This window comes from Peromyscus californicus, unplaced genomic scaffold, assembly GCF_007827085.1.
Source record: "Peromyscus californicus insignis strain IS unplaced genomic scaffold, ASM782708v3 Scaffold_8__1_contigs__length_139910024, whole genome shotgun sequence".
Lineage (NCBI taxonomy): Eukaryota > Metazoa > Chordata > Mammalia > Rodentia > Cricetidae > Peromyscus > Peromyscus californicus.
The window spans coordinates 65,922,246-65,949,795 of record NW_026294606.1 but is presented as its reverse complement, the minus strand read 5'-3'; the positions used below and the strand labels follow the sequence as shown (position 1 = coordinate 65,949,795).

Sequence of the window (27,550 nt, the reverse complement as noted above, 5' to 3'; positions counted from 1 at the left end):
ACCCAGTTATCCTCGGGCTCTAGGATTCTGCCGGCCTTCCTTTCCCACAGGTCTTAACTGGTGCTCACTCCTCCAGGCTGACAGCTGTGGATCTCTGCATGTAAAGTCATTTCACTTTGCTGATCACCTTAATGTACAAGTCAGGGGGTGATGGCCACACAGCTAGAAAACACTGAAAGCTGAAGTATAACTACAGTCAATATGTCTCAGAGCTCATCCCCCAAATGGTAATGGTACCCTCCTTTGAGACAGTCTTTTGAACCTTGTTCTATGACCTTATTAATACATGCTACTGTAGGTTTCTTTAGTTCACCTAAATGCTTGTGAGACTTGCCATTTTAAGCACCTATGCTTGTAATTCATCAGCTTATTGATACAAGAGTGTTATGTTGTACAATTCTGCCATAACCCATCCACTCTATGAATGTTTGGAGCTTCCTTCTCCACATCCCCAATTTTGAGAACTTTCCATGCACATCTTCTGGTAGTGTGGAAGAATTTTAGCAAGAAGTATGTTAAGAAGTAGGATTTCAAGGTCAGATAGAGTGTGCTAGTCACTTTACTGACTGACACCAAATTATTTTAAAATTATTTTGACCAAAGCCCACTCCCAGAAGGGTGAAAGTTTCCAGTCACCATATAATCAACTAGCTCTCAGGGTGGGTAAGAAGTAGTGTGTGGTGGAAGACCTAGCTTGTAGTTCCCTCATTCCTAAGTGAAACTGAGGTACTTTTTACACTTTTGTAATTTCGTTCTTCCCATCAAGGCAAACTCATGTTCACGTTTGTACTAAATATGAAACAAAAATAATTGACTATTTTTTTTAACTAACAGAGATTTTTAAACACTTATCTTGCAAGAAGTGCTTTGGAGTTCTGATTAGAGTTGGTGGGACTCAGTTCTCTCCTAGTATGTGGGATCAAACTCAGGCGCTTTCAACCACTAGCTGCCCCACAGGAATTCACTTGTGACCACAAATGTGGACCTTAGGCTGTCAGTCAGTCATCCTGTACACATCTTTTCATAGCTTACTGGATTTCTGGTTTGTTTCTAAAGTCAAATTTGAGATATAAATTATATGTTGTAAAATCCACACATTGGAGAGCCCGGTTTGTAGAGTTAGAATACCAGGAGACCATGGAAAATAAGGATTCCTTTGGGATCCTTTGTAGCCAGCCCTTCCCCCACTACCATGCCCTAGCAGCTTGATCTATTTTTTTTGTCACTGTTTCCAGAACGTCAGAGAGTGAACTCATTCAGAATGAATATGGCTTCTGATTAGCATAAAGAATTTGAAAAACAGCCATGTTCTTGCATATATATCAGTACTCTCTTTCATGTTATTGCAGAGAATATTCCATTGTATGGCCACCCAATGAATGATTCATTCCCCATTTGGTGACCATATAGGTTGCTTCATTTTGTACCAATTAAGAATAAAGCTGCTATGAGTATTCACATACAAGTCTTCGTTGGGACATTTGTTTTCACAAATGGAGCTACTGAGTTGTATGGTAACTGCATGTTTTAAGAGCTTGCCCAATTGCCTTACAGAAGGGCTGAAGGGCTGAGCCATGCCCTTTGTGCATTCCCATGAGCAATGCAAGAGAGTCCCATGTTTCCCATCCCTGCCAGCATGTGAGATATACACTCATACACACACACATTCTGGTATAATAAATGTGGTTTTTAGAGTCCAGTGCTTAATGACTAGTTATACTGCAGATGTCTTCCAGTGGTGTTGGCCACTGGTCCCTCCTCTTCTCATGAAGTACTTACTGTACTATTTCATCCGTTCACTCATTATGGAATTGTTTGTCTTGTTGCTGAGCTGTAAAAACCCCCTCACATGTCCTGGGTAGGAAATACTTGTCATACATCTGGCCTTGAAATAATTTCTCCCCGTGTGAGGTATGTGGCTCTCTATGTTTTCTTAGCAATGTTGTTTAAAGAATGAAAATCTATTAACAGATTTTGTTTTGGTTTGTGCGCTCTGTGTCCTCTCTGGGTCATAGTTGTCTCTCTGGAGTCACAGCAAGCTGTGTCCTTTCCCTTCTCCAATGTTAAGCTTTATGTTTAGGTTTTCGATTTCTTTTCAGTCAGCCTTTGTGACTGGTGTGAGGTTAGGTCTGAGGTGCATTTTGCTCATGAATATCTGTTTCTTCTTGGCCTTTTTGTTGAAAAGCCCATCGTTTCACCCCCTTCCCGACACTGGCACTTTTTAAACAAATCATTTGTTCAAATGTAAGGTTCTAGTCCCAGATGTTTTGCTCTGGCATATAGCAGGCATGATAAGTTTTGAAATGGAGGAACACATCCTCATGTTTTGGCAAACTTGTAAGTGGCAGTAACATTTTGTTGATTTCCTAAAATTTTTTATTACATATCCATGTTGCCTGTGAACAAAAATAGTTTTCCCTCTTACTTTCCAAACTGGATACCCATAAATTTAGCCAACTACAAAGTTAAGGATCCCCCAAAAGAACAGTGCTCTAACTTTTTGTTGTTGTTGTTGTTGTGTTGTTTTGTTTTTAATTGTCAACTTGTCACAACCTTGTCACCTGGGGAGAGGAGCCTCTACTGAAGAAATACCACAATCAAATTGGCTTGTGGCCATGTCTGTGACTGGTTGATTGATTGATGTGGGAGGGCCCAGCCTCCCTAGACCTCCTAGATGTCAACACCATCCCTAGACAGGTGGCCTGGGCTGTATAAGAAATACAGCTGAGCAGACCCCTGTGAGCTGGCCACTGACAGCACTCCATCATGATTTCTGCTTCAGTTTCTTCTTGAGTTCCTGCCCTAACTTCCCTCAGTGATAGACTAGTACCTGAAACTATATGCTGAAATCGATCCCTTCCTTCCCAAAGTTGTTTTTGGTCAGAATGTTTTATCATAGCAATAGGAAGCAAATTAAAACAAGCGCCATTATTTCTACCAGCTGCTTACAGATCCCATCCAAAGCTCTCAATCTCACAGCAGTAGGTTACTGTTGGGGACAAATCAGATTAAGGTCATCAAAGGAAGAAGGATATAAGGAAGGAGCCGGACAAGTGCCAAACACTGGCTTCTCTTTTTCCTTGTCTGGAGAGTATGAACTCTTACTTCGCAGTACTGATGTGTAGCAATATGCAGGGAATACCACCAGCCATGATCCTCAGGGGCAGAGTTTCATTAGTCCTTTGTAAAGAGGCATTATTGATTAATTGCCTGCTCACCCAAGTGATTTCCATCTCCAAGCTGACTGAGATGTTATGACCAAAGCTCCCAATCAGTGAGCTCCAGTTTCAGTCAGAGACCCGTATCACAAACCATGCTGGAGAGAATGATAGACGAAGACACCTACTGTTACCACTGGGATCCACATACATATACACACACAGGAACACATACACAAGCCTACGCCACTCATTCACACACATGCACAAACACACATACATACTCATACCCACATGCACACACACAACACACACACATACATACTCATGCACACATGCATGCACACACACACAGATGCACACACAAGCTTGAAAAAAGAATGACTTTAGCAACATCCTAAACTGTTGCTATGCTGGGTTTCCTCAGAAACTCAGTTCTAAATATTTTTTTACTTGCTTTGTGATTCTCTGATTCATCTGACTCAAGTACCATGTACTTGAAGTACAATGAATGTGGAGTTAGGAGCTAGTATTGTTCTATTTTTGTTGAGATTTAGTTTTATTCCCTTGTCTCTTTCTCAAAGAAAAGAGCCGCTGTTTTAAAAGCTCAGAGAAGAAAATATACATTAATTTTTCCTGTCTTCTGTGTTTTCAAAATTGCCACTAGTGTTCACGATTGAACCCTTGTCTCATCCCCTATGCTTATCTCAGAGCCCTGTCTTTTCTTTTTAATTTGGGTTGGGTTGGGTGTGTTTGTTTTGGTTTTTCACAGTGCTAGGATTGAACCTAGAGCCTTGGGCATGCTGAGTAATGCTCTACCATTTCTTTTGAGGCAGAATTCACTAAGTTTCCAAGGTGGGACTTGAACTCACTCACCCTGTAACCTTTGAACTTTCAGTCCTGCTGCCTCACTCCCTTGAGTAGCTAGAATTACAGGCCTGTGAGTATCTGGGATTACAGATCTGTACCACCAAATACCCTGTCGTTTACTTTAGTTGTGTTAACCAAAAGTTATAGAAACCAAGCCAGGCATAGTGGTGCATGCTTTAATCCCAGCACTTGAGAGGCAGAGGCAGATAGATCTCTGAGTCTGAGGCCAGCCTGATCTACAGAGCAAGTTCCAGGACAGCCAGGGCTATACAGAGAAACCCTGTCTCATAAAACCAATAATAATAATAATACCATATGTATGAGCTGTTTTCTAATTCTAAATTTAAATTGTTTTGTAAATAAATTGGGGAGTTTTTTCATATTCAGATGTGTAAGTGATCCCAAGGCAGTTGAAGGGCTGCAATTGCCTTCATTCTCACACATTCATCTTACGGAATTAATGTTTTCACATGTATTTCTGCCATCAGTTACATTGAAAGGGACATTTCTATTCTGTTGGCAGCAATCCAAACAACTAATTAAAACTGGACTTCTCGTGTGGATGCAGTTGTTTTAATTGCTACATTAATGTCCAACAATTGGCCACAATTTATTCTCTGACAGTGTAAAAGTCCTTTTTGGCCATACCACATAGCAAAACTGTCCTCTGATTATGCTTTTAAAACTTTGGTTTCGATGTTTAGTTCTTCAAGGAACAAATAGTTGCTATGTTGAACATCTTCCATGTTCAGCCTTTAGGAAAAATCTAATTTTTGGTCAAAGGTGTTTATTCTAAGCTACTTTATCATGTACTATGTTAAGCCCAATTTTATTTGTTGTTGTTTTTATAGTTTAAAAATAATGTTAAGTAGAGTTTTTTGAGTGGGTGAACGTACTTAGAACTATTCCGTCTGACTCAATACTGCATAGCATCAACACTGTCTTTGAGCCAATTGGCATGCAATTCATTAGGACAAAGGATTGATTTAGTGCAGATCTCCTTTAAGTAAGCTTAGCCTTCAGTAGCAACTATATATATTGGGTTCATGAAGAATTACCAAAACACACAGCCTTTTAAAAATAATCCAGTGGGATAAAGTGTATCAAGAGAGGAAGTAGGGTCCACAAGATGGTACAGCAAGTAATGCACTTGCTGCTGAGCCTAAGGACCCAACTGTTATCCCCAGAATCAAAACCAAAATAGTAGAAGAAAGTACTGACTCATACAAGATGTCTTCTGACCTCCACAGGTATACCATGGCAAACACACACACACACACACACACACACACACACACACACACACACACACACACGGAAATAAGTAAATATTAAAAGAAAGAAAAACTTAAAAAGAGAAAAACCATGAATAACCAAAGCCTATATAGGGTATTGTCCATAGCAGGTAGGGTCAACATTGTTCAAGACAATAAATGATGTTCTTTGCTATTTGGAATTAATAGAAATTGAAGATAAGTTCTATTTTTTTTTTTTTGAGGCAGGGTTTCTTTGTGTAGCTTTGGAGCCTTTTCTGTGACTCACTCTGTAGCCTAGGCTGGCCTCGAACTCACAGAGATCCGCCTGCCTCTGTCTCCCAAGTGCTGGGATTAAAGGCGTGCACCACCACCACCCAGGAAGTCCTATTATTTTTTAAAAAGAGTTCACATCATATTATCAATCCTTAGTTTTTAAGTTCCTGACAGCAAACAAACTTCAACTTATAAAAACTATTGTTGTTTTCAGAGGGCCTGATACAGTTGGTGACCCCTCAGCCATTGGTTCATAGTGCATGTGTTTCTATTGGTTTGGCTATTTGTCCCTGTGCTTTATCCAACCTTGGTCTCAACAATTCTCGCTCATATAAACCCTCCTCATTCTCACTAATTGGACTCCCAGAGATCCACCCGGGGCCTAGCCATGGATCTCTGCATCCAGATCCCTCAGTAGTTGGATGAGGTTTCTAGCACAACAATTAGGGTGTTTGGCCATCCCATCACCAGAGTAGGTCAGTTCAGGCTGTATCTCGACCATTGCCAGCAGTCTGTTGTGGGGGTATCTTTGTGGATTTCTGTGGGCCTCTCTAGCACTCTGAATGGGTGAGACAGTTGATTGGCTTGATCTGTTTGGGAGGCATCCAGGCAGTGGGACCGGGTCCTGTGCTCATTGCATGAGTCGGCTGTTTGAAACCTGGGGCCTATGCAGGGTCATTTGGCTCGGCCTGGGAGGAGGGGACTGGACCTACCTGGACTGAGTCTACCAGGTTGATCTCAGTCCGAGGGGAAGGCTTTGCCCTGGAGGAGGTGGGAATGGGGGGTGGGCTGGGGGGAAGGTGAGGGGGGAGGGAAGGGGGAGAACAAGGGAATCCGTGGCTGATATGTAGAACTGAATTGTATTGCAAAATAAAATTAAAAAAATTAAATAAAAAAATAGAAAAAAAACTTTTTGGAATAAAACAGAAATTATTATAAAAAAAAAACTATTATTCTTTATCCCAGAAAAAAAAATTTATTCCCAGAAAATGAAAACTTAAGTTTACACAGAAACTTCTGTATAAATGTTTATAGAAATTTATTCGTGATAGTCCCAAACTGTAAACAACCAAATGGTTTCCAGTCAATGATAAACAAACCACACCATAGAATATTATTCAACAATAAAGAGAAATGAGCCTTTAATCGATGGAACAGTCTAGAAGAGAAGAAATGTTTGAGTTGCTAGAGGCTGCAGTAATTACTGAATATTCCTAAAGCAGCATTTGAGACTCATGTAAGGATTTGCTCTGTTGAAATTAATTTTACCTAAAAATTGAAGGATTCTTTCAAAGGTATTTTCCCCAATAAAATTATAGAAAGCGGTGTCTTTTAGCATTCTACTTGGGGGGCTGGGAAGTAACTCAAGGTAAATTGCTTGCTGTGCAAGAAAGGACCTGAGTTTGGATCCTCCGAATCTGTGGAAAAGGCTGCATGTGGTTGTGCAAACCCCTGCAACCCCAACACAGAACTGCAGAGATTGGTGGATTCCAGGGTCTTGCTGCTGGGCCAGCCCAACGTAGCCAAACCAGCGAATGCAGAGTTCAGTGAGCTGTCCTGTCTCAAACATAAGGTGGAGAAGTAAACAAGGAGGACATCTCAGCATCAAGCTCTGGCCTCCACTTCCTCCAAGAGAGGGAAGTACATATGAACACATGTGCACACATGAACACACACCACACACACACATGAAGTTTGTCAGTGTGTACACTGGAAATGGCAAGTGAATTTCATGCTTAGATGATGGAAACACCTAGCTTTTCCTCTCTTGTCCCATGAGCTGTCTGTAAGACAACTCTAGGCTTTGGTCATTCTTGATCCTAGCTGGCCCTGAGTCTGCCTCTGCTCCCTGCAGGAACAGGAGGCAAAGGAATCTACAAAGAAGGAATATATACAGAGTGACCACTGTTCTAGGCAGACATCTTTAACCAGAAACTGTATTTCTTCCCAACTAGATATTGAATACATCTCACAGGAGCCTAGATATATTTATACACACACACACACACACACACACACACACACACACACACACACACACACACACCATTTCTTACTCTGGGTAAAGGCAGAGATTATATAACCTCTATGCCTAGAGACATATACACATACTTATAAAGAATAGATAGCAGGCTTTATAAATGTACATGTGTGTATTCAACTGTTCATGTCCATTCAAGAATGCTCTCTCCTCTGCTCCCTAGTGTCTAAGATATACAAGACTGTAAAACAGTGACTGTACTATAGAGCAGTAAATAAGAATGTACAATGCTTGAGTCTTCACTATTACTCAGTAATTTCCCCAAGACTTACTATCAATATCTTACCATGTATCAGACATATCCTCAGATAACTGGAAAGCAGTTTGCTTCCTTTGTAACCAGTGTAAGTACATATCAATATGCAAGGAAGACATCCCTAGTAGGCCCTCATCAGTAATCAACCTAATATTCCATATTCCAGAGTGTCTCACCCTCCGCAGATTGTCCTGCCCATCCACAACTGGGAACCACAAGAGGAGCCCCACAAAGAGGAGGAAGTCGGTCCTTTGGTGGAGCATATTTATGAGGTAGCTATTTATTTTTTAATTATTATTTAATTAATGTATGTGTTTGGGTTTGCCTGTGTGTGTGTGTGTGTGTGTGTGTGTGTGTGTGTGTGTGTGTGTGTGTGCAGTATGTGTGCCTGGTGCTTGTGGAAGCTAGAAGGTGGCATCTGATCCTCTGGAACTGGAGTTACAGATGGTTGTGAACTGCCTTGTGGGTGCTGAGAATGGAACTTAGGTCCACTAGAAGAGTAGCCAATGCTCTTAACTGCTGAGCCATCTCTTCAGCCCAAGATAGTTATTTCTTATATTAATTTTTTTGAGGTTTTATTCATGTACTCTTTACTAATAAGAACTTCATAGAACCTCAGGTCCCAGTCCAAGGTCCAAATTTTATAACTTATGCTATTATGGCTATAATGGCTGCTGGGAATCAGAGTAACTGTAGCCTCATAAAAGGAGTTTGGTAACGTTCCTTCTGTTTCTATTGTGTGGAACAATTTGAAGAGTATTGGTATTAACTCTTCTTTGAAAATCTGGTAGAATTCTTCGTTGAAACCATCTGGTCCTAGGCTTTTTTTTTTTTTTTTTTTTTTTTGGTTGGGAGACTTTTAATGACTGTTTCCATTTCCTTAGGAGTTATTGGTCTATTTAAATTGTTTATCTGGTCTTGATTTAACTTTGGTATGAGGTACCTATCCAGAAAATTGTCCATTTCTTTTAGATTTTCCAATTTTGTGGAGTACAGGATTTTGAAGTATGACCTGATGATTCTCTGGATTTCTTCTTTGTCAGTTGTTATATCTCCCTTTTCATTTCTGATTCTGTTAATTTGTTAATGCTCTCTCTCTGCCTTTTGGTTAGTTTGGATAAGGGCTTGTCTATCTTGTTGATTTTCTCAAAGAACTAACCCTGTTGAATAACTGTAGACAGACACTCAGTCCTCAGTGGTGAGATCTGTTACCTGGCATGAAACATTTTATCTTATTAAGTCACCTTTTAAAAATATTTTTATTTGTTCTCTATTCAATATTTGAACAGCCTATGCATCAAAAAAACACCTCGCTCCTTTAATTGTGTTTCTTCTCACATTTTCAGATACCCTTGAACTTACCTATATATAAACTAAATGTTATTACCTATAAAGTACTATTATAATACTCAATGAATTAGTCATTATTGTGAGAAAAATAGATGTAACTTATGAGGCAATAACATGATAGAATCATTTTACTTTTTTATTTGTGTAACTGAAATTGAAAATGAATCATTTATTCTGAGATCTGAATACCCCATGGATTAGTCAACTATCTTCCAAGGCAACAGCATCCCACAGGAAGAGCCCGATGTTCTTTTACCACACAAAGTCTTAAACTGCTAATAGTGGGATCACTTATTGACATGTTGCCTAAAACATTTAAATTTAATGGAAAAAAAAACATATAACAGAAGCTTAATTTAGTAGTTATTTAGGTTTTTCTTTAAAGTTAATGCCATCAGCCATCTAGTAATTCATTTTTAGGGGACCCAGGATGGGATTTCAGAAAAGTGAAGCTCCAATCAGCTCTCTGGTTGAGGTCCCTTTTTCCTTCATTCTCTGTCCCTTCAGCCCACTGAACCAATTGTTCTGAAGATGACTTTCTGTTTTTTAATTGAAAATAGATTTGAATACAGATTTGAATATTCTGATTATGGTTTCCCCTCCTCCCAGATCCTCCCCACTGCCCCACACACTCAAATCCATACCCTTTCTTTCTCTCTCTCATTAGGATACAAACAGGCATTTAAAAATAATAATAATAATAATAATAAATAAAATTAGATAAAATAAAAACAAATAGTCAGAACAAATAAGAGCCAAAGAAAAAGCTCAAGAAACACACATAGGCACAGGGACATATCATTTGCACGTGCAGAAAGTCCATAAAAACATGAAACTGGAAACCATAACATATACATATATATATGCACAGGACCTGTAAGGTGGGGGAGGAAGCCCTGACAAAGCATTATGAGACAAAGAACCCCAAAACGCCATTGAGTCCATTATGTGTTACCCTTCTAGTGCTGGGCGCGGGACCTGGCCTTAAGAGCGGTTTGTCTACCCAATGAGAGTCCATTGGAGAAAACTCATTTTTCATTTGCAAGTGATTATCAGTTGGAGGTAGGTTCAGGGTTAGGGATGGGAGCTTATGTCTCCTTCCTCTCTCAGTGCTGGGATCCCCCCTGGTAAAGACCCATGGAGAGATTGTGCATGCTGCCACAGTCTCTGAGTTCATGTGTGTGTCAATCCTGCTGTGTTTGGAAGCTCTTGTTTCCTTGGTGTCCTCCACCACCTCTGGCTCTTATCATCTTTTTACCTCCTCTTCTGCAGTGTTCCTTGATCCTGGGGGGGGGGGGCATTGATAAGGGGAAACATCCCATTCAGGATTGAGTGTTCCAAGGTCTCTCACTCTGCATATTATCCAGGTGTGGGTCTCTGTATTAGTTCCTATCTGCTGCAGGAAGAAGCTTCTCCGATGATGGATGAGTGAGACACTGATCTATGGGTACAGCATAATGTCTTTAGGAGTCATTTTATTTCTGAATATGACTTTCATCTCAAGTGACAAGAATGTATTAGTTACTTTTCCATTGCTGTTATAAAATACACTAACAACAGTGACCTAAGGGAAGAGGGTCTGTTTTAGCTTATAGTTCCAGAGGAATACAGTCCATCTTGGCAGGAAAGACGTAGCAGCAGGCAGGGAGGACACAGTGGGCAGGAACAGGAGGCCTGCTAGTCACATTGCATCAGCACTCAGGAGTCAGAGAGAAATGCATGCTTATGGGAGTGCTCAGCCCACCTCCTTCATTTATACAGCCTAGAGGGAATAGTCGCACCTACAATTAAAAAGGAGCCTTCCCACATCAACGCAAGATTAAGATAATCGCCCATGGGCCCATGTCTCAGGTGATCCTAGCTTCTGTCAAGCTGACAATTGACACTAACCATTACCAAGGGCTATGAAGGGCTTCTCCCCGGTTAACAATGAAGAGGTTCCCAAACGTGAGCTCTTCATCTATGGAGAAGTAATAGCTCCTGAGTAGCACCGGCATAAAATGTCCTTCAACTGTATGTTCAGAAGCCCTGGCCTGCACTTAAGCTCTTCTGATAATAAAAGGACAGCCTGTCCTAACGTAACTCAGGTCAAGAACTTCACAGGGAAAAGAGCAAGGTGTTGACTCATTTATTAAACTGTGTGAGCCAACTTCCTCTTAAGAATGGTAAAACGTCAAAGTTTGGAAAAATGTTCAGATTCAATCATTTATGTGCAGCCCTGCATCTAGGATTAACATAAACATCATGAAAGTTTAGAGTAATCACCAGGACACCCCCCCACTAAAAAACCCACCAAATATTTCTTGCACACTAATCTCATCTCATAATATGCTATGTTGGTAGATGCCATACTGCTTTAGTGATGTGAATTAAGCAGGCCATCAAAATAGGCAAAAACAAAAACCACATTGCTTTATAGATTTTGGTGATAATTATCAGAACTGAGGGGGACAAAGATCTCTACAAATTTTGAAGAGAATGTGTAAACTCATAATTCCTTCCAATGTGCTCAGTGTTTGGGGGATGTGGTCTGCATCCTCTGAGTAGAATTCGTGTGTTTAAAACGTTCGTCTTCATGAGATGTGCCCTTCCTTTCTCTGGGGTTGCCTAATGACAACACACCAGGACCTCGGCTTTGGAACAGTCACTGGCAGAGAATTGTAGGGCTCTCAGGCCAGCTTCGGCACTTGACGGATGGCTATTTTCCCAGAAGGGGAAAGCGAGTGCATCACATGTGGTTGCAATTGACAAATCAGTAGTCAGGCAGGAGGAGGCAAATTCCAAATGTAAAGAAAGGATGACTACATTGTGGAAGCCTATAATTAAAACTGCATTTCTAGTGCTGCCGTTACATTTACAGAAATTCAAGGTAAGCATGGCAGTGATCTCACACAGTGAGTACAGATGGAGCCTCTTTAATCTGAAAACAACGGAATGTACTATGAAGTCCAATTGTTTTGATTCCTGCTCCAAGCAGAAAATACCACACCTGACCTCATGAGACAGGTCATAGTCAAAAACACAAGCACGTTAAAAACATTTATAATGGGCTGGGCAGTTGGCTCAGTGGGTAAAGCCCTTGCCATGCGGGTGTGGCAAGCTGCTTGTCATTCAAGTGTGTAGGAAGCCCAGACAGGAAACCCCTGGAGCCAGCTGAATAGCTACACCAGCCCCATAGCAGTGAGCTCTGAGTTCAAGTAAGAGACACTGTCTCAATACATAAGGTGGAGAGCAACCCAGGAGGACAGCTGATGTCAGCCTCTAGCCTCCAGAAGGCACCTGCACATGCACAAATACACTTCAAATAAATAAGTGAAAATATCTAAAAGGTTGCCATCAAGCTATGTATAATAAGGTATGTCTGAAACATCCGTGAATCTTGTGATTACAGTAGGGTCCCATCCCTGAGATTTTACATGGTATATGTGCAGTATTCTGAGGTTTAAAATACTTCAGGTCCCAAGCATTTCTAATATGAATTGTTCCAGCTACATAGTCTTTGGAAAACCCATGCTCAAAACTTGGCAGAGTCTTCCCTGAATATCTCCACACTGTGATTTCAGAATTCCCCCTGCCTGGGTGCATTCTATGTTCTGTTTCCTACTGCCATAGTCAAAGCCAATAACATGTACTTTTCAAAACAGACACATAACAGACAGAGTTGGACTATGTTTCTTAATGTGTCACATTCTTGCAGCTGCATAATATTGGACCCAGTACCATCAGTGACACCGTTCTTGAAGTGGGCTGGCCATTCTCTGCACGGGATGAGTTTCTCCTCTACATTTTTCATCTTCAAACTCTGGGACCTCTACGATGTCAAACAAATCCTGAGATCAACCCACAGGATATAAAGGTACGTGTGGTCTAGCCAGTGGCTCACTTTAAGCTGCTTCCGTGATCACTGAGCAGACATTTTCTCTTGATTTTAAAGGGCATAACCTAGTGTAAACTCTCAATCCGAGCAAGTGTTGACTCTTCATAGCAACCTGTCGACTACTGAGCCTTATTCAATGATCACCTTCTATAGACTGTTTGATCAATAGCACAACCAAGCCAAAATCATAATTAGGTATGCCACATTTAGGAGAGTTAGTATAAGATGTCATTTTTGAAAGTCTTCTTGGTATATTGCCCAAAGACATGCAGATCTTTGCCAAAATGGGCACTCACAGCTGTTGTTAATAGCAAGTGGTAAAATGTGAGAATTTGCCAAAGGCTGTCTCAATGCCCTGAGAACCCCTAGATTGGAATGTTCAGGATTTCCGGGGTAGTGAAAGCTTGTAGAAAAGCCCAAAGCAGTGCCGTGCAGACTTTAAATGCTCCTGGGGGTCTAGAAAAATGTGATGGCCAGTGCAGGACCTGGGGAGTCTATGGCGCTACAGGGTCAGGGAGGGGCCTTGAGCCTATTAGAATGCAGAGTCAGGGTGGGGTCTAAGGAGTCTATTAGCAGCAGGATCAGAAAGGGTTCTTGGACGTCTATTAGAAGGCAGGGTCTAAGTAAAGCCTGGGGGGTCTAGAGAAAGTATGATAGGGCATGACCTAAGGGTCTGTAACTAGGCTGGGTCAGAGCAGAGCCTGAGGATTTATTAAAATGTAGATTCTGGAAGGAGCCTGGGAGTCTATTGAGAGCAGGTTCTGGGCTGGGCCCAAGATTCTCCCTCTCTAGCTGTTTCCACCTTCTGTGAAACAGAAGCAGCTGCTTTGCGGACTACTTGTTCATTAACAACGAGTCCAAATGTCCCAAGGCAGATCCCGTCCAGATAAAGGTCCAAAGTTGGCTTAGATTCCTTCTGGGAAGTAAAGAAATGAAGTAACATCAGCCCTTGAAAATGTCACATTTGCATGAAAACAAAAACAAAACATTGTGTATCGAATGTTGTCCTCAGAAGACAGCCTCTCTCAAGAACATTCTCCTAGAAGCTACAAGGGCCCAGTGTCTCTGGTGCAAAGACAGACTTCCTGAACCACAGACTGAGCCATCCAGGACCCAGCCACAGGCTCAGGGTCACTGCCACTCTGAATGGCTTCCTTTTTCACCCCCCAAATGTTCAGTATGTACAGGCAAGAGGATTAACAGGAGGTTCAACAGGAAAGGACATAAGGGGTGATAAGCCACTGTGCTCTTTATGGAGAGATAACAAAGTCATTGTGTGACATGAAATTATTTTAAATACTTCCCGGAAGTTTTGTCTCACTTCCTCTTTCTTTCCCCTTCATTGAGAAAATTTTTGTCTTCAGAGACAGCTGTTTACTAAAGAATAATGTCTTCTAAAGTTAGCGGATACTGTTTAGTAACTCAGCTCTTCACACACTGTGCCCTGTATTTAACATATCTCCCACAGTCTTGAATCACACGCTCCAGCAGAAGGCTCCTAACTCTCTCAGAGTGCAATATTTGGCTTATGTCTGACAGTGTTTATATATGTTTGTATATATTATGTAACGTGTGTAATGTGCACTGTGCTGGCTGTAAGGGTTTTTTTTTCTTCTGAGGCAATTTAACAATCATGTTCAGTGACAAGGACAGTCCTAACAGATAACTTGCATTAAATGTTGACAGATTTGTGCGAACTGAGTGGTAGTGAATACTGAGCACCTGGCACTCTCTGCTTCTCACTTACTCTTTAGTGTGCTAATAGACTTACATTAAAAATCTGCCCAAGGCTAGGAAATTCTTTTAATGCAACTTAATTATGCTTCTTTAAGGAAAAAAAAAAACCTCTCAATCTGTGAAAACTGAATGTAAGATTTTATGAGAATATGAAGCAACAGCTTTTAAAAATAGCTTAATTAGAACAATGTATGAATTCCTATGGTATGGCATAGTCAAATTGTCATTACTTTCAGGTTCTTAACATATTGTATAAAGATTTACTTGATGTATATGAGTGTTTTGTCTGCATATATGTATGTGTATCACATGCATGTTGGCTACCTATGGAGGTCGGAAAAGGGCATTGGGTCCATTGGAACTAGAGCTGGCAGTGTTCTTAACCCCTAAGCCATTTTCCCAGCCTCCTTAATATACTTTAACAGCACTTAATATGTTCCCAGAGAAATTTCAAAAAACCTCTTATTAATAAATAGACATTAAAGCAATAATCTTTATTTTTTATCAGTGGCACTAATAATTGAGAGTACCTGAATATTATTTTCTCTTAAGATATTAAATAGATTAGTGACACTGCTATTAACTTATTCAGCAACATTCCTCGACATGCAAAGATAAACAACTTGTTCTGTCTGTATTAAGTATGAATAGAAATGAGTGAAAAACAGATGACAAAATTTTTTCAACACATAGGTTTAAAAATTTTTTAAATGGTAATATCAAGGCTAATTGAGAGCTTTTCTATGTTGTTTTTGTGTGTGTTTGTGTATAATGTGTGTGTTCGTGCATGTGCGCACATGCACGTACGCTCATATACTCCCTTGTAGATGCCTGAGGTGACCACCGGTGTCTTTCTCTGTCATCACATGTGCTGGGGATGTCTTTCTGTATGCTGTGAATGTGTTGCTCTGATTGAGTGATAAATAAAACATTGATTGGCCAGTAGCCTGGCAGGAAGTATAGTATAGGCAGGATAAGGAGAGAGGAGAATTCTGGGAGTAGAAGACTGAGTCAGGAAATGCTGGCAGCCACCGCTGCCATGAAAAGTAGGATGTGAACCGGGTGGTGGTGGTGCACGCCTTTAATCACAGCAATCGAGAGGCAGAGGCAGGTGGATCTCTGTGAGTTCGAGGCCAGCCTGGGCTACAGAGTGAGTTCCAGGAAAGGCGCAAAGCTACAAAACAAAAAAACAAAAAACAAACAAAAAAAAGAGAGAGAGAGAGAGAGAGAGAGAGAGAGAGAGAGAGACAGAGACAGAGACAGAGACAGAGACAGAGACAGAGAGACACAGAGAGACAGAGAGAAGTAAGATGTAAAGTACCAGTAAGGCACAAGCCACGTGGCAACTTATAGATTAATAGAAATGGGTTAATTTAAGATGTAAGATCTATTTAGCAGGAAGCCTGCCATAGCCATACAGTTTGTAAGTAATATAAGTCTTTGTGTGTTTACTTGGTCGGGTCTGAGCTGGGCTGGAGAAAACTCCAGCTACACCCAGGTGTTCACTAAACCTGGAGCTTACCTACCCAGTTAGCCTGGCTGGCCAATACATTCCAGGGAACCTCTGTCTCTCTCTCCCCAGTGCTGGTTATTACATATAGCACCAGGCCCAGGGGCACATGTCTGTAACACCATGGAGTCTATTTTATGATGACTGACTACTTCTGAGCATGTGGCCTTCTCTGGAGTGTGGCTGACACACCCAGTGTTCATTAGAGAAAAATCAATTTTCTCTAAAGGACTGATTGTCCCAGCAGGTATCAATTGTAAACAGCTTCTTGTTTAGGGGCGGGACTTTGTGTCCATTTCCCTTTCTCATGCTGGGGTGTTTTTCTGGCTTGAACTTGCTCAGGTCTTGAACATGCTGTCACAGACCGTGTGAGTTAATATGTGCATCAGCCCTATTGTGCCTAGATAAATTGTTTCTTTGGAGCCATCCACCTCTGGTTTTCACAGTCTTTCAGCCAGCTCTTCTGTAGCTTTGAGGGAAGAGATTTGATGAGGATATCCCGGTTTGGGCTGAGTGCTCCAAACTCTCTGCATACAGTTGTGCCAAAGAAGCTTCTCTAATGAGTGTTGAACAACATATTGATCTTCTGTCAGATGGACCTTCACACATCCTTTTAAAAAAGAAACCTGCTGGATCTAATTGGTGCTGCCCTTAAACACTCCCCAGAGCATGGGCAGTCTACTAGTGACCACATCTCAAAGAAAAATGACACGCCAGTCAAAAGTCATCAACTGCCTATATTCCCTCCATCCATGCTGGAATGTTCAGTGGCTTGATCTTGTGCAGGCAACCATAGCTGCACTGAGCCCATGAGTGCCAGTGCCTTGTCATAGCAAGACGACAGCATCTCACATCCCTCTTCCTATCCTGCAGCTCTTGCATTCTTTCCACCCCCCTCTTCTGCAATGTTTCGTGAGCTCTGGAAACTGGAGGTGCTAGAAGTGGGTCAGTTGACCAGCTGGGAGTCTCTTCCTTAACTGTAGCCTCCTCTGCAATGCCTTATTAAGGAAAGTGCCAGGTGGCGAGTGTCTCTTGAAACATCTGTGTCCCTGAGCAGTCCATCTTGTTCCGCCATTCAAACGATTTCCTCTTAGTCACCACCCCCACCACACCCCTTTTTGTGCTCAGAGACACATCCTAGTCAACTTGTTCTCTCATGTAAGCTCTTGGCTTTGCTCACTTATGGCTGGAAAGATTTCTGACTTTGCTGAATCCATGCAAACTTCTAACCAGCTTTGCCGCTTGCTTTTAAATTTTTGTTTTGTTCTTTTGTTCTGCTCTGTTTTGACACAAGTTCTCATGATGCAGCCCAAGCTGGCCTCAAACTCTGCATCCTCCCACCTCAGGCTCCTGGCTCCTTGGATTATAGGGTACAACACCATGCCTGCTTCTCTCACATACTTATGGAAAAGAAACGATCCAGATTTCCAGAGAAGCATTTTCTAGGCCACCCACTACAGGAAACCAGAGCCACCAAATATAAAGCCTTTGAAATGATGTAGATATTCTGTCAGAGTTTACCAAACACAGACACACTTTCCTGTTTCCCTCTATAAAAAAAACATCCCTACCTAAATACTCAATATCACAGAGTAAACAAATAATTTTTCTATTTTTATAATCACTCATATTGCCATTGTCCCTGGATATTATTATTTTTATTACAAATACACAGTTTTATGGCATCAAAACCATATTGAAGCTTAAGCAGGGTTTTTTCCCTGGAACCTTTTTTCTTGTGGACTGGCTTGAGAAATGAGTTACCATTTAAAACATGATTTTTTAAAGAGAAATGCTTCCTTATTGCCAAATATCTCCCCAAACCCTCTGAAATTTGACCTGTGTGCAAACAAAGATGTGTTCCAAATTCAACAAAAGCCTTAAAGTCTTCTCACACACACACATCCAGGTCCAGTGAGTCTGACCTTAACAGGGCTCGGTTTCCACAGTAGGAGCTGGTTATTCTATCAAATTACTCCAATGTCTCCCAAGTTTGAGGAGGGGACACTGAGTGCCTTTATAAGCCACCAGCATAATAATTCTAACCTGTGGTCACTTCAGGCAACAATGAACAAACAATCTCACCCATATTCACCTCACTTGCTGCCCAACCACAGAGCATCAACATCCAAGATGGGATGGGATGGAGTGACCATACATATAAGCCACTAGCCAATAGGGCACTCTTTATTTTTAATTTAGATCTCTCATCACCCTAAGCTTCATGGAGATTCACTCAGCTTGGGCCTGTTGCACCTCAGAGTCTGAGGATAAGTGGGAAAATGTGGAGAGGAGAAGAGGGGGCTTCTTCACACAGCTCCTGTTTTTCTCCTTCAAGGAAGCCAGTGCCTGCTGAGGTCAGCAGGGAGTGATAGAGGTCAGATAGACGCGTTCCTGCTACTGGTGCATTGGCCTCCCAATCCAAAGGTTGGGGCTTTGTTATTTAGTGAAGCTTTCAACCTCTTGGGGTTTTGGTTTACCTGTCTTCTAAAACCTCAGGAGAAGGATCAGACATCCACGAAGGTTCTGCCTCCACACTTCACGGTCTTGGTCAGAAGGAAAGGATTTTAATGTGGCAGTCGTTCCTCCCCCCCCCCCCCCCCCCCCCCCCCCCCGCTTCCATCATCTAAAACATTTTGAAACATTCAACTGTCTGCAGCATTCAGGCCGATCCATTAAATCTAATTTGTTCCAGATCCTTCTTGGAATAAGATTTTAGAGTCGAATAAAGTGTTTCTCAACTATACTAAAGATGGTAAAATAATTTTTTTCAAACTACCAATTTTGTTATTTTGGTGGACTTTATCCAGGGGTTTGGATAGCCTTTCAAACATGCTGTGATCTTTAGATAAGATGAGGTTGAAAAAGTAAACCCAACCAAGGAACCGCAAGTTTCATGAAGAATAAAGGATTTTAAGTTTTTCGATGGGCAAGATTTTGTAATAAATGGCCCAAGTGTGAACTGATGAGGAAGAAGGCTGAAGAATGTGAGACCGTGCCTAGGGAGAAAGACAAAGCTACTCAGAACCATCTGCATTAGACCCCAGAGCATCTTCCAGGAATAACTTCAAGAAAAGGGAGAATTCTAGGGTATAAAGGGCCTTCCAAAGACTAGGCCAAGAAGCATGAGAGACCCACATCCTAAGCACTGTCCTTGGAGGTATGGAAGGAGGTCGCCTCTGAGTCTCTCCTTGCTTCATTCAGCAAGACTGTTCCCACAGGAAGTCCAAATTACATCCAGATCATACAAACAGAGATGGCAAAAACCCAGAACCAGTTCATCTGTCAAGGATTACAGCTCTGCAAATAGTTTTCTAGACTCAAGTGGCCGGCAGACAGTGGCTTGGCAAATTTGCATAGTTTGTCTTATCCCTAAGAGTACTTTCTTTTCTGTTAATTGCCTCTGTCTACTGTTTCTCATCAATTCAAAACTCAGGGACACTGTCAGTTCCTAAACAACAGCCCTGCCTCACTCCCCCACCCCAGCCCCCCACCTAGCATAGATCTTTAAAACGAATACACAGGGAAAAAAAAAAAAAGTATTTCACCTGCCTTTGTCATTACCTACCAATTTCTTTTCATGCCTTTTGGAGTCATTTTAAAGGGCTTGAATATTCGCAGCCACAGTTTATTTCATAGCTAAAGCACTCATTGATGCCTGTGACTTACCCCAATCATGGTCAGTGTCAAGTGCATGCTCCCCTCCTCCTTTGAGAAAATAGCCTAGCCATCCGTGGCTTCAGATGGGCTGAGCAAGACAGTCCACCTGGCTTCTGTGCTTGCTACTGAATTCATCTTCTCCATCCTGAAAAATGACACCTGAGGTAGTCCATTGACTTCCACTCACATGCACCTACCTGTGTGTGCATGGGAGCACCTGCATGCACATATAACATACATGTGTACACCTCATAGATATCATACAATGGAAAAACGCCACATCCAAAGCCTAAGGAAGCTTCAGCACCATCAATTGAGAGCATTGATTCTTGTAGTTAGACCACATAACTCGGGAAGAAAAAAGTAGGGTTTCCCTCTGCCCACAAACCCTTAACATGTATGTCTTAATTGCAGGGTACATTGGCCCTCTAGGCTTGCCTCCTCTTAGATTTAATTATAGTCCACGAGTATAATCTGTTCTTTCGTGTATGCTAGGAATACCTGAACTCCAAAGACACATCGCAAACTAGAAAAAGATGGGATACAATGCTTACATGTGGACTCTCAGGGCCGCAAGTCATTTCACTCAACCGCTTTCTTCAAATTCCATTCTTCTAACTGCACTGCACTTTCTGGCTATATATTGTTCCTTCAATCCATAAATTTAAACTATACCAGAGTGAGGAGTTTGGGGGAAAATTATGAAAATCAGAAAGTCTTGTTGGGGTCAAATTCTGAGTAACAGCTGGAGAAAGAAACATATTTACTACCAATCATTTCCTTGTTGCAGAAGGAGGCTGTTTGTTCTTAGGGAGTCACTTGAGTGTTTACTTGGAGCTTCTCAGAGCATTGAACCAATTTACTCTTGACTGCATGTCTGCCTTACCCGGATGCTCAGAGACCAGCCTCCCTCACCTCCACTCATCTCAGGCCGAAGAGAAGTGTGGTCTATGTGACCATGGCCACTGGGAAAGAGACTCCACTATCCAAATAGAAAATGGATTTTAATTGTTGTTTACATTTCTTGGATAACTGCTCCCCTTTTGTTATGTTTTGCTTTGTGAAATAATTTCTGGTATGCCATTTGAGAGAACTGGCTTGTAAGCTGTTTGAAGACCCTTTGACTGTGGTGCTCAACAGTAGCACTTTTTCTGTCTGCTAATCAGTGGTATGAAATGAAAGGCCATGTTCCGTCGACCCCTGTCTTGCAAAGGCCCTGCTTTCTAGCAAGCAGGAAGACCTGTGCTTCATCCAGAGACTGTATATTAATATTGACAAATATTATAATGTACCCCAGTACATATGTTCTTTATTTCCACATAAGCCACATCTGTTGAAACCACACAGAGTTCTTGGTTTGGGGCCATTGTTTTATTAATACTGATAATAATCATAGGTTATAATTTGAGAATAGAAAATCACAACTAGAAACTAGGGAAATGGCACAGTTGGTAAAAATACCCACCATGCAAACACAAGGACATGAGTTTAATCCCAAGAACCTATGGAAAGAAATCACCCAGAGCCAGAGACAGGCAAATCCCTGGGGTTTTCCGGCCTGACAGCATAGCCTACTGGGATAATTCCAGGCCAATAAGAGACTCCGTCTCAAAACAAACAAACAAAATAAAAAAAAAAAAAAAACAGGAAACCCCAAAGTGGATACCACATGAGAAACAATAGCCAAAAGTGTACTCTAGCATCCATATGTATGTGCATACACATTTTCACACATATATGAAGCTACACACACATACACACAAATAACCATGACCCAGTTTTTCCAGTACTTCCACTCTGTACGTTAGCTTACTTCTAGAGGCTGGGGCAGGAGATAACAGATTTAAGGCTAGCCTGAGCTACATAACGAGACCCTGTCTCAAAGAAAATGAAAAGAAAGAGAAGTTGCACTTAATAAATCTGAAACCCATGACAGCATACACATACAGAAAATGTAATATAAAACATATGAGGAATTAGGGATTTACACAATTCTTAATTGTCAGTCTGAGATCAATTTTTTTTAAATCTTAGGCTGTAAATCCTTTTCTATCAGATCCTGAATTTCTGAGCATTTGTGCTCAGCTCCTTTGTTTATCCTTCTGGTAAGACAAGGCTCTGTCATTGTCCTGGGAAATTCCAACATGCCTGGAGCTGACCCATCTGAGTTCTCACCTTACTTTGGTCATTGGTTTTGAACATGTTCTCTAGATACGTTACCTCTGTCACACTCAGCATCCTATTCTTCATCCATCCTATTTTTATAATGTTCTCACTTCTTCTCTCCAGTGAGCCTTTCTTTCTTAATATGCATGCTTTCTCGGAAGTAGTCAGCACAACTCTGCCCACTCTCAAAGCTACCTTTGGCCATGCTGAGAATGCAAGATGATTTACCTGGACATTCTTTTAAAAGCTGTCATAATCTCCCTTCTGCAATTTCCAAGTCACTGCCCTGGAAGTCCTAACCAGACATACTTTCATAGTCCAGCTTCTCCATCCTTTAGCTGGTAGTCCCATTATATCCCAATGGCTGGATATTCATGGGGCCATCCTTATCACAAGGAAGCTCTGCCCTCCTCCATCTCTATACTGGCTTCTCTAAGCCTTTACTACACTCTGGAATTCCAATCTATTTTCTTTCACATTACCGTTGATAGTAGCCTGAAGACAAGTGTGTCTGCAAATGATTGATTTCCGTATCACAAAATCCAGCCCATGATATACACCATCTAATATTCTCTCTCATCTTCAACTTCTCTCTGCAACACTTTGGGAGAAAGGTCATTTCCTTCTGCTACTCCAGGCTTAATTTTTCTACATCAAATGTCCCTGTTCCCTGTGTCTTCAACCTCTTCTCCTCTACCATCCCTTCCTTGGATCTTACAAGCCTCAGAAGTTTCCTTCCTCATCAAAATAAAAAGTAAGCCAAATAATTCAACCTGTATCATTTTCAAGAGTGGTCATCTTCTTGCCTATCACTTAAGGCTCATCTCAAAACTAGTTTTTGTTTGCTTGCTTGGTAGCTTCATTTATTTAGTGTTTGTTTGTTTGTTTGTTTGTTTTGGGCAGGACCTCTTGGTGCAGCCCTGGCTACCTGAAACTATCTATACAGATTGGCAGCTACATTCTATCTATCTATTTATTTATTTATTTATTTATTTATTTATTTATTTATTTAGGACCTAATGGTGCAGTCCTGGCTACCTGAAACTATCTATACAGATTCTGGCATGGAAAGAAACCACTTTAACATGAGAATAACCAAGGGACTTCATCTGATACTTTTCTAAACAATTGTCAATTATCCAAACCCTCTTGAATAATTACAATTCAATTTTTACCCACAGAATCTCCCACTCCGGAAAGGACCACAAATTCTTAGCTGACACAGCCAGTCAATACTTACGTCTCTCATCATGTTTTCCTCTTCTTCAGGATCTAGGGGACACCTAGAATCCCTTGGTTTTGCAAATTTCCCTTTCATTCCTACCGGACTTCCCATCCCATCCTCCCAAGTTGTCCATGTTAGATTTCCTCTCTCTGCCTGTTTTCTGGTGTTTCCTAGGAGCATGCATGTGGCTCTTTGCTTCTTGCTTTATCTTTTCTCATGGAGACCAGTAAGTGGCAATCGTGGATGGGCCTGATAGTTACTTCTAGACCACAGAAAACATGTACCATATGAAATGGAAGCCCAGAGCTTCATGATGATGCAGCTCAGGAACAGAAACCAGATATGCTGCTATAGCATAGGAATCAAAGGGCTCTTGGTGAGATGAATCTGGGGATGCAAACAGGAGCAAAATCCAGCATGTCACGACCCTTGACATCCTGAAGTGTTTGGATTCCATCCCTTTGTCTGTCTGGTAGATTCTTCCAGGCCCTTAGATACACTGATCACCACTGTTTTACCTTTTGTAGTACATCCCACATCTGCTATGCCGGAATTTCTTTTTTCATTCCAGACATGAGTGTAATAGTGTTGCTCCCATCATATATAGACAAACCAAGAAAAAGGGAGGCTTAATATTCGGGGTGGAAGTGGGGAATAGTACGTTTCTATGTTCAGTTGGTTGTAGGCTTTCCAAACTTTTGCCACTGTGACACAACACTGAATTTCTACCAAGTTTATACTTGAGAACTATGCAAACAAAATAATAATTTAAAAAATCTCATAAAGCTTTAAGTTCATTCACTACTTTGTATTAGGACCCATTCATAATTTTCCATACTGCTTATGTCCTATGAGCTGCAGCAGGTTAGGCAGATCTGCAAGCAAATACTGTCACTAGGATATTGTGTGTGGTTCATCGGAACCCCAAAATGTGTTTTCAGCTAGAAGTTGTGCTCAACAGGGACATTGAGATAAAATCACCAGTTCTAGAACATAAACTAAGTAAGAATGGAAAGCAAGCTGTAGTATGGCAGTGTATGCACTGGGAAAGCCATTGTTCTTAGGACATAGCTCTCCTCACAGGAGCACTTCTCATGGGCATGGGAGCAGGTCACAATCATGGAGACAGTAAGTTGTAGACCACATCAGACTATCCCCAACCCTTTCTAGATACCCTAGGGTTCATCTTTCCACATAGAAGTTGCCCTGCTTTAGCCAGCCGCCTTCATCATGAGAAAAACATTGAGAGTAACTCATGTCTGGAATGGCAGCTTCTTGGTTTCTGCCCTTCTGGGGAAGTGATTTCTTCTTAAAATCTCATCCTTATGAGATAAATTTCCCAAGAATGTGCTCTCCTGTGCCTCATGGATTCCTGTAACTGAAGAGTGGACAGGCGTGTTCGTTGTCAGTGTGAGCCAGGTCGTGTCGAATGTGCCAATGGCAAAGCCCAACCTTTGTGAACTCTCATGTGAATCCAATTCAGTTGCCCAGGGTTTGAGGTGAAGGAAAATGTAAAAACTGTGGCTGTAGCTGTGTGTGGTGACTCCTGCTTTCTCTCTGCAGCCTGCTGCCTCCCCGGAGGACACCCCCGAGCTCAGTGCCTTCTTGAGAAATGCTACAATTCCTCACGTTGTCAGGAAAAGGGATGTGCCGGTGGTCCAACTCCACAGACAGAGCCCGACAAAAATTCTGGTGAGTTGTCATCGCGTGCACAGGACTGGAGGAAAACATTGGCTTAGACAGAATTCCCAGACATGATGGTTCTAACTTCAACTCCTTTTCAGTCTCCTTCAATGTTCAGACACGCCTGACAACTGGGGGCAGCCTGTACTGTGAAAAATGAAAGTGCCTTTCTTGTAAAGATTAAGGAGTGTTTGTAATATAACCTTTATATTCTTCTGAATCCACCATGGAGGCCTCTTCAGAGAAACAGAGATGAAAATAAAGTGTGACTGTGAATCCATTCCAAGAACAAAAAGAACAGGACAGGAGGAAGGACGGGAGTAATAATGTCCATACCTGACAACGTCATACTGAATCCCATTATTTGGAGATTAATTTTTAAAAATCAATTTAAAATCATTAAGTTTCAGTTGTTAGCCCACCCAGAGGCCCAGAGCTGGGCAGTTGAGATGAGTGCCGAGAGCCGCATCTACCCAGTGTGTGTCCTTACAGTGTCACACCTATCCCTGAATCTCATGGGGCTTAGCCTGTCCAAAGGAGGTGAGCATTGTGTGCTCAGGGAAACCAAGTCATCTTGTCATTCATATGCACCTCCATGTGTGTTGAGGCACTGCTTACAAAAACCACGTGACAGGATTCAGCCTAGATGCTTTTCAGCACATGAGCAGATAAAAGCAGTGTGATTAGTCATGGGCAATGGAACACTGAAACACCTTGAGGAAGGATGAAATCAAGTCATTTGCAGGAAAATTAATGGAACTAGCAGACATCATATTGAGAAAAATAAAAAACACGGAAAGCAAGAATTGCATGTTTTTTTCATATATGGAATATAGGATATAAAAATAAAAGATCACTAGAAATCCCACTATCATCTTAACAAACCAGCAAACACACCCAGGGACTTGGGCGATACATGCCTACAATCCCCACACTTGGGAAATAGAGGCAGAGAGATCAGGAGCTCAAGGTCATCTTTGTCTACACAGCAAGTACAAGGCCAGCCTAGGCTACATGAGGGCCTATCAAAAGACCTGAATTAAAGTAATAAAGAGGCTACTGGAAAGGTGGGGGGGATAGAGAGGAGAGTAGGAGAGGGCAGCCAATAGGCAGATGAGACCAAAGTGTGATGTGCGCGTGTATAAAAAGTCACAGTGAAATCCATTAACACGTGCAATGAGTACGCATCAACTTTAGGAAAACATGGATGGCAAAAGGGTGAGAAGAAAACAACAGTATCATATTTATTAGGAACCCTGTTGCATTGCATTTCTATGTATTAGTTAGCATAAAATAAAATCTCCTTATAGAAAAAAGTAGTGTGTTCAGGTTTTCTTGGTTGAAATGTGGGAGTCTTGGCACTGAGGGGCTCTGGTGGGTCTAGCCTGATCTTAGTCTGGAATTTGCAGAACTGTCAGCATGAATCAGTATTTTTATGCCAGGCCCTTACCCACCCCAATGCTGATTCTAATCTTATCTCCTCACCTGTATCTGCTCACATGAATGCTCGTCCTTTCCTGACCATGTAGCAGAGGCACAAAGCAAGCATCAACGTTCAGTTCATCAGCATTTCACAGACTACATCCATAAGGACTCAGTTACAGGTACATTCTCAAATTCTGCAGAAATCAGAGACCACCAGACATCCCATCCTCTTTTTTGAGCATCTGTAGGGACTTGGGGTAAGAACAGACTGAGAACACTGTACCTCGGATAGAGCAGAGGCTGGCTGAGAAGATGCTTTTTTGCCTCATACTTGTACTGAAGAAGCCCAACCTGATGTTCATTGTCCTTCACTGATTCCAAATTGAAGCTACAACCTCAAGTAGCCAATCCAAAGTCACAAACAGAAAGAAGAGAGGCCTTCATCAGGAAGCTTCAGGACCAAGGAAAAAATGAGGAAAGAATGGAAAAGATAGAACTCTGAGCCAAGGAGAGCTCTATAGCTGTTTCCACAGGAGCAGCAGTCACTGCCCTCGCCAGGTGGGGAGCTGGGAAAACCCCAAACCCATGCTGCTGGCCCTCTCCCAGAAATGCTGAATGACTATGAGACTCCTCTGGGTACTACAATGCTCTATCAGGCCTGCTTCCCTACCAGCCCACCCTATCTAAAACCCACAGATGAGAATATGCATGGTTTTCCCTGCATTGCTTCCCCTGGGTAGAGCTCAGCACCTGGCCCATGTGTTCAGTGACTGTGTAAACAAATGACTTAGGTATGAATTCACTGAGCCACTGATGATAGCTTTTAGAGTCATAGCTCAAATGCCCTTAGAATTCCATTCCACCAACTCCTGTTCTTCCTCTCTGGTCCTTCATCCTCTTAACTCTCAACACAATTATGAAAAATCTACTGCACAGATTAAAAGATAGTTTAAGTACCAACCAAATTTACTAGCCACCACACTCACTGAATTCAAAATACAATGTCCATTCTGGCACTATTTCAGTGAACCCCATTGTTCCAGGCAGTCATAAAAGTGACATA

General features: G+C 41.7%; 1 protein-coding gene across 1 annotated transcript in view; it reads left to right on the top strand.

The window, feature by feature from the left end:
- The window catches only part of Itga8 (integrin subunit alpha 8), a 178,238-nt gene that overhangs the window by 124,346 nt on the left and 26,342 nt on the right, over window positions 1–27,550 (top strand). Inside the window, exons 24-26 of the mRNA XM_052728122.1 lie at window positions 8,021–8,126; window positions 12,902–13,060; window positions 24,943–25,071. Of these exons, the coding sequence (XP_052584082.1) occupies window positions 8,021–8,126; window positions 12,902–13,060; window positions 24,943–25,071 (394 nt within the window). The remainder of the gene's footprint in view (window positions 1–8,020; window positions 8,127–12,901; window positions 13,061–24,942; window positions 25,072–27,550) is intronic.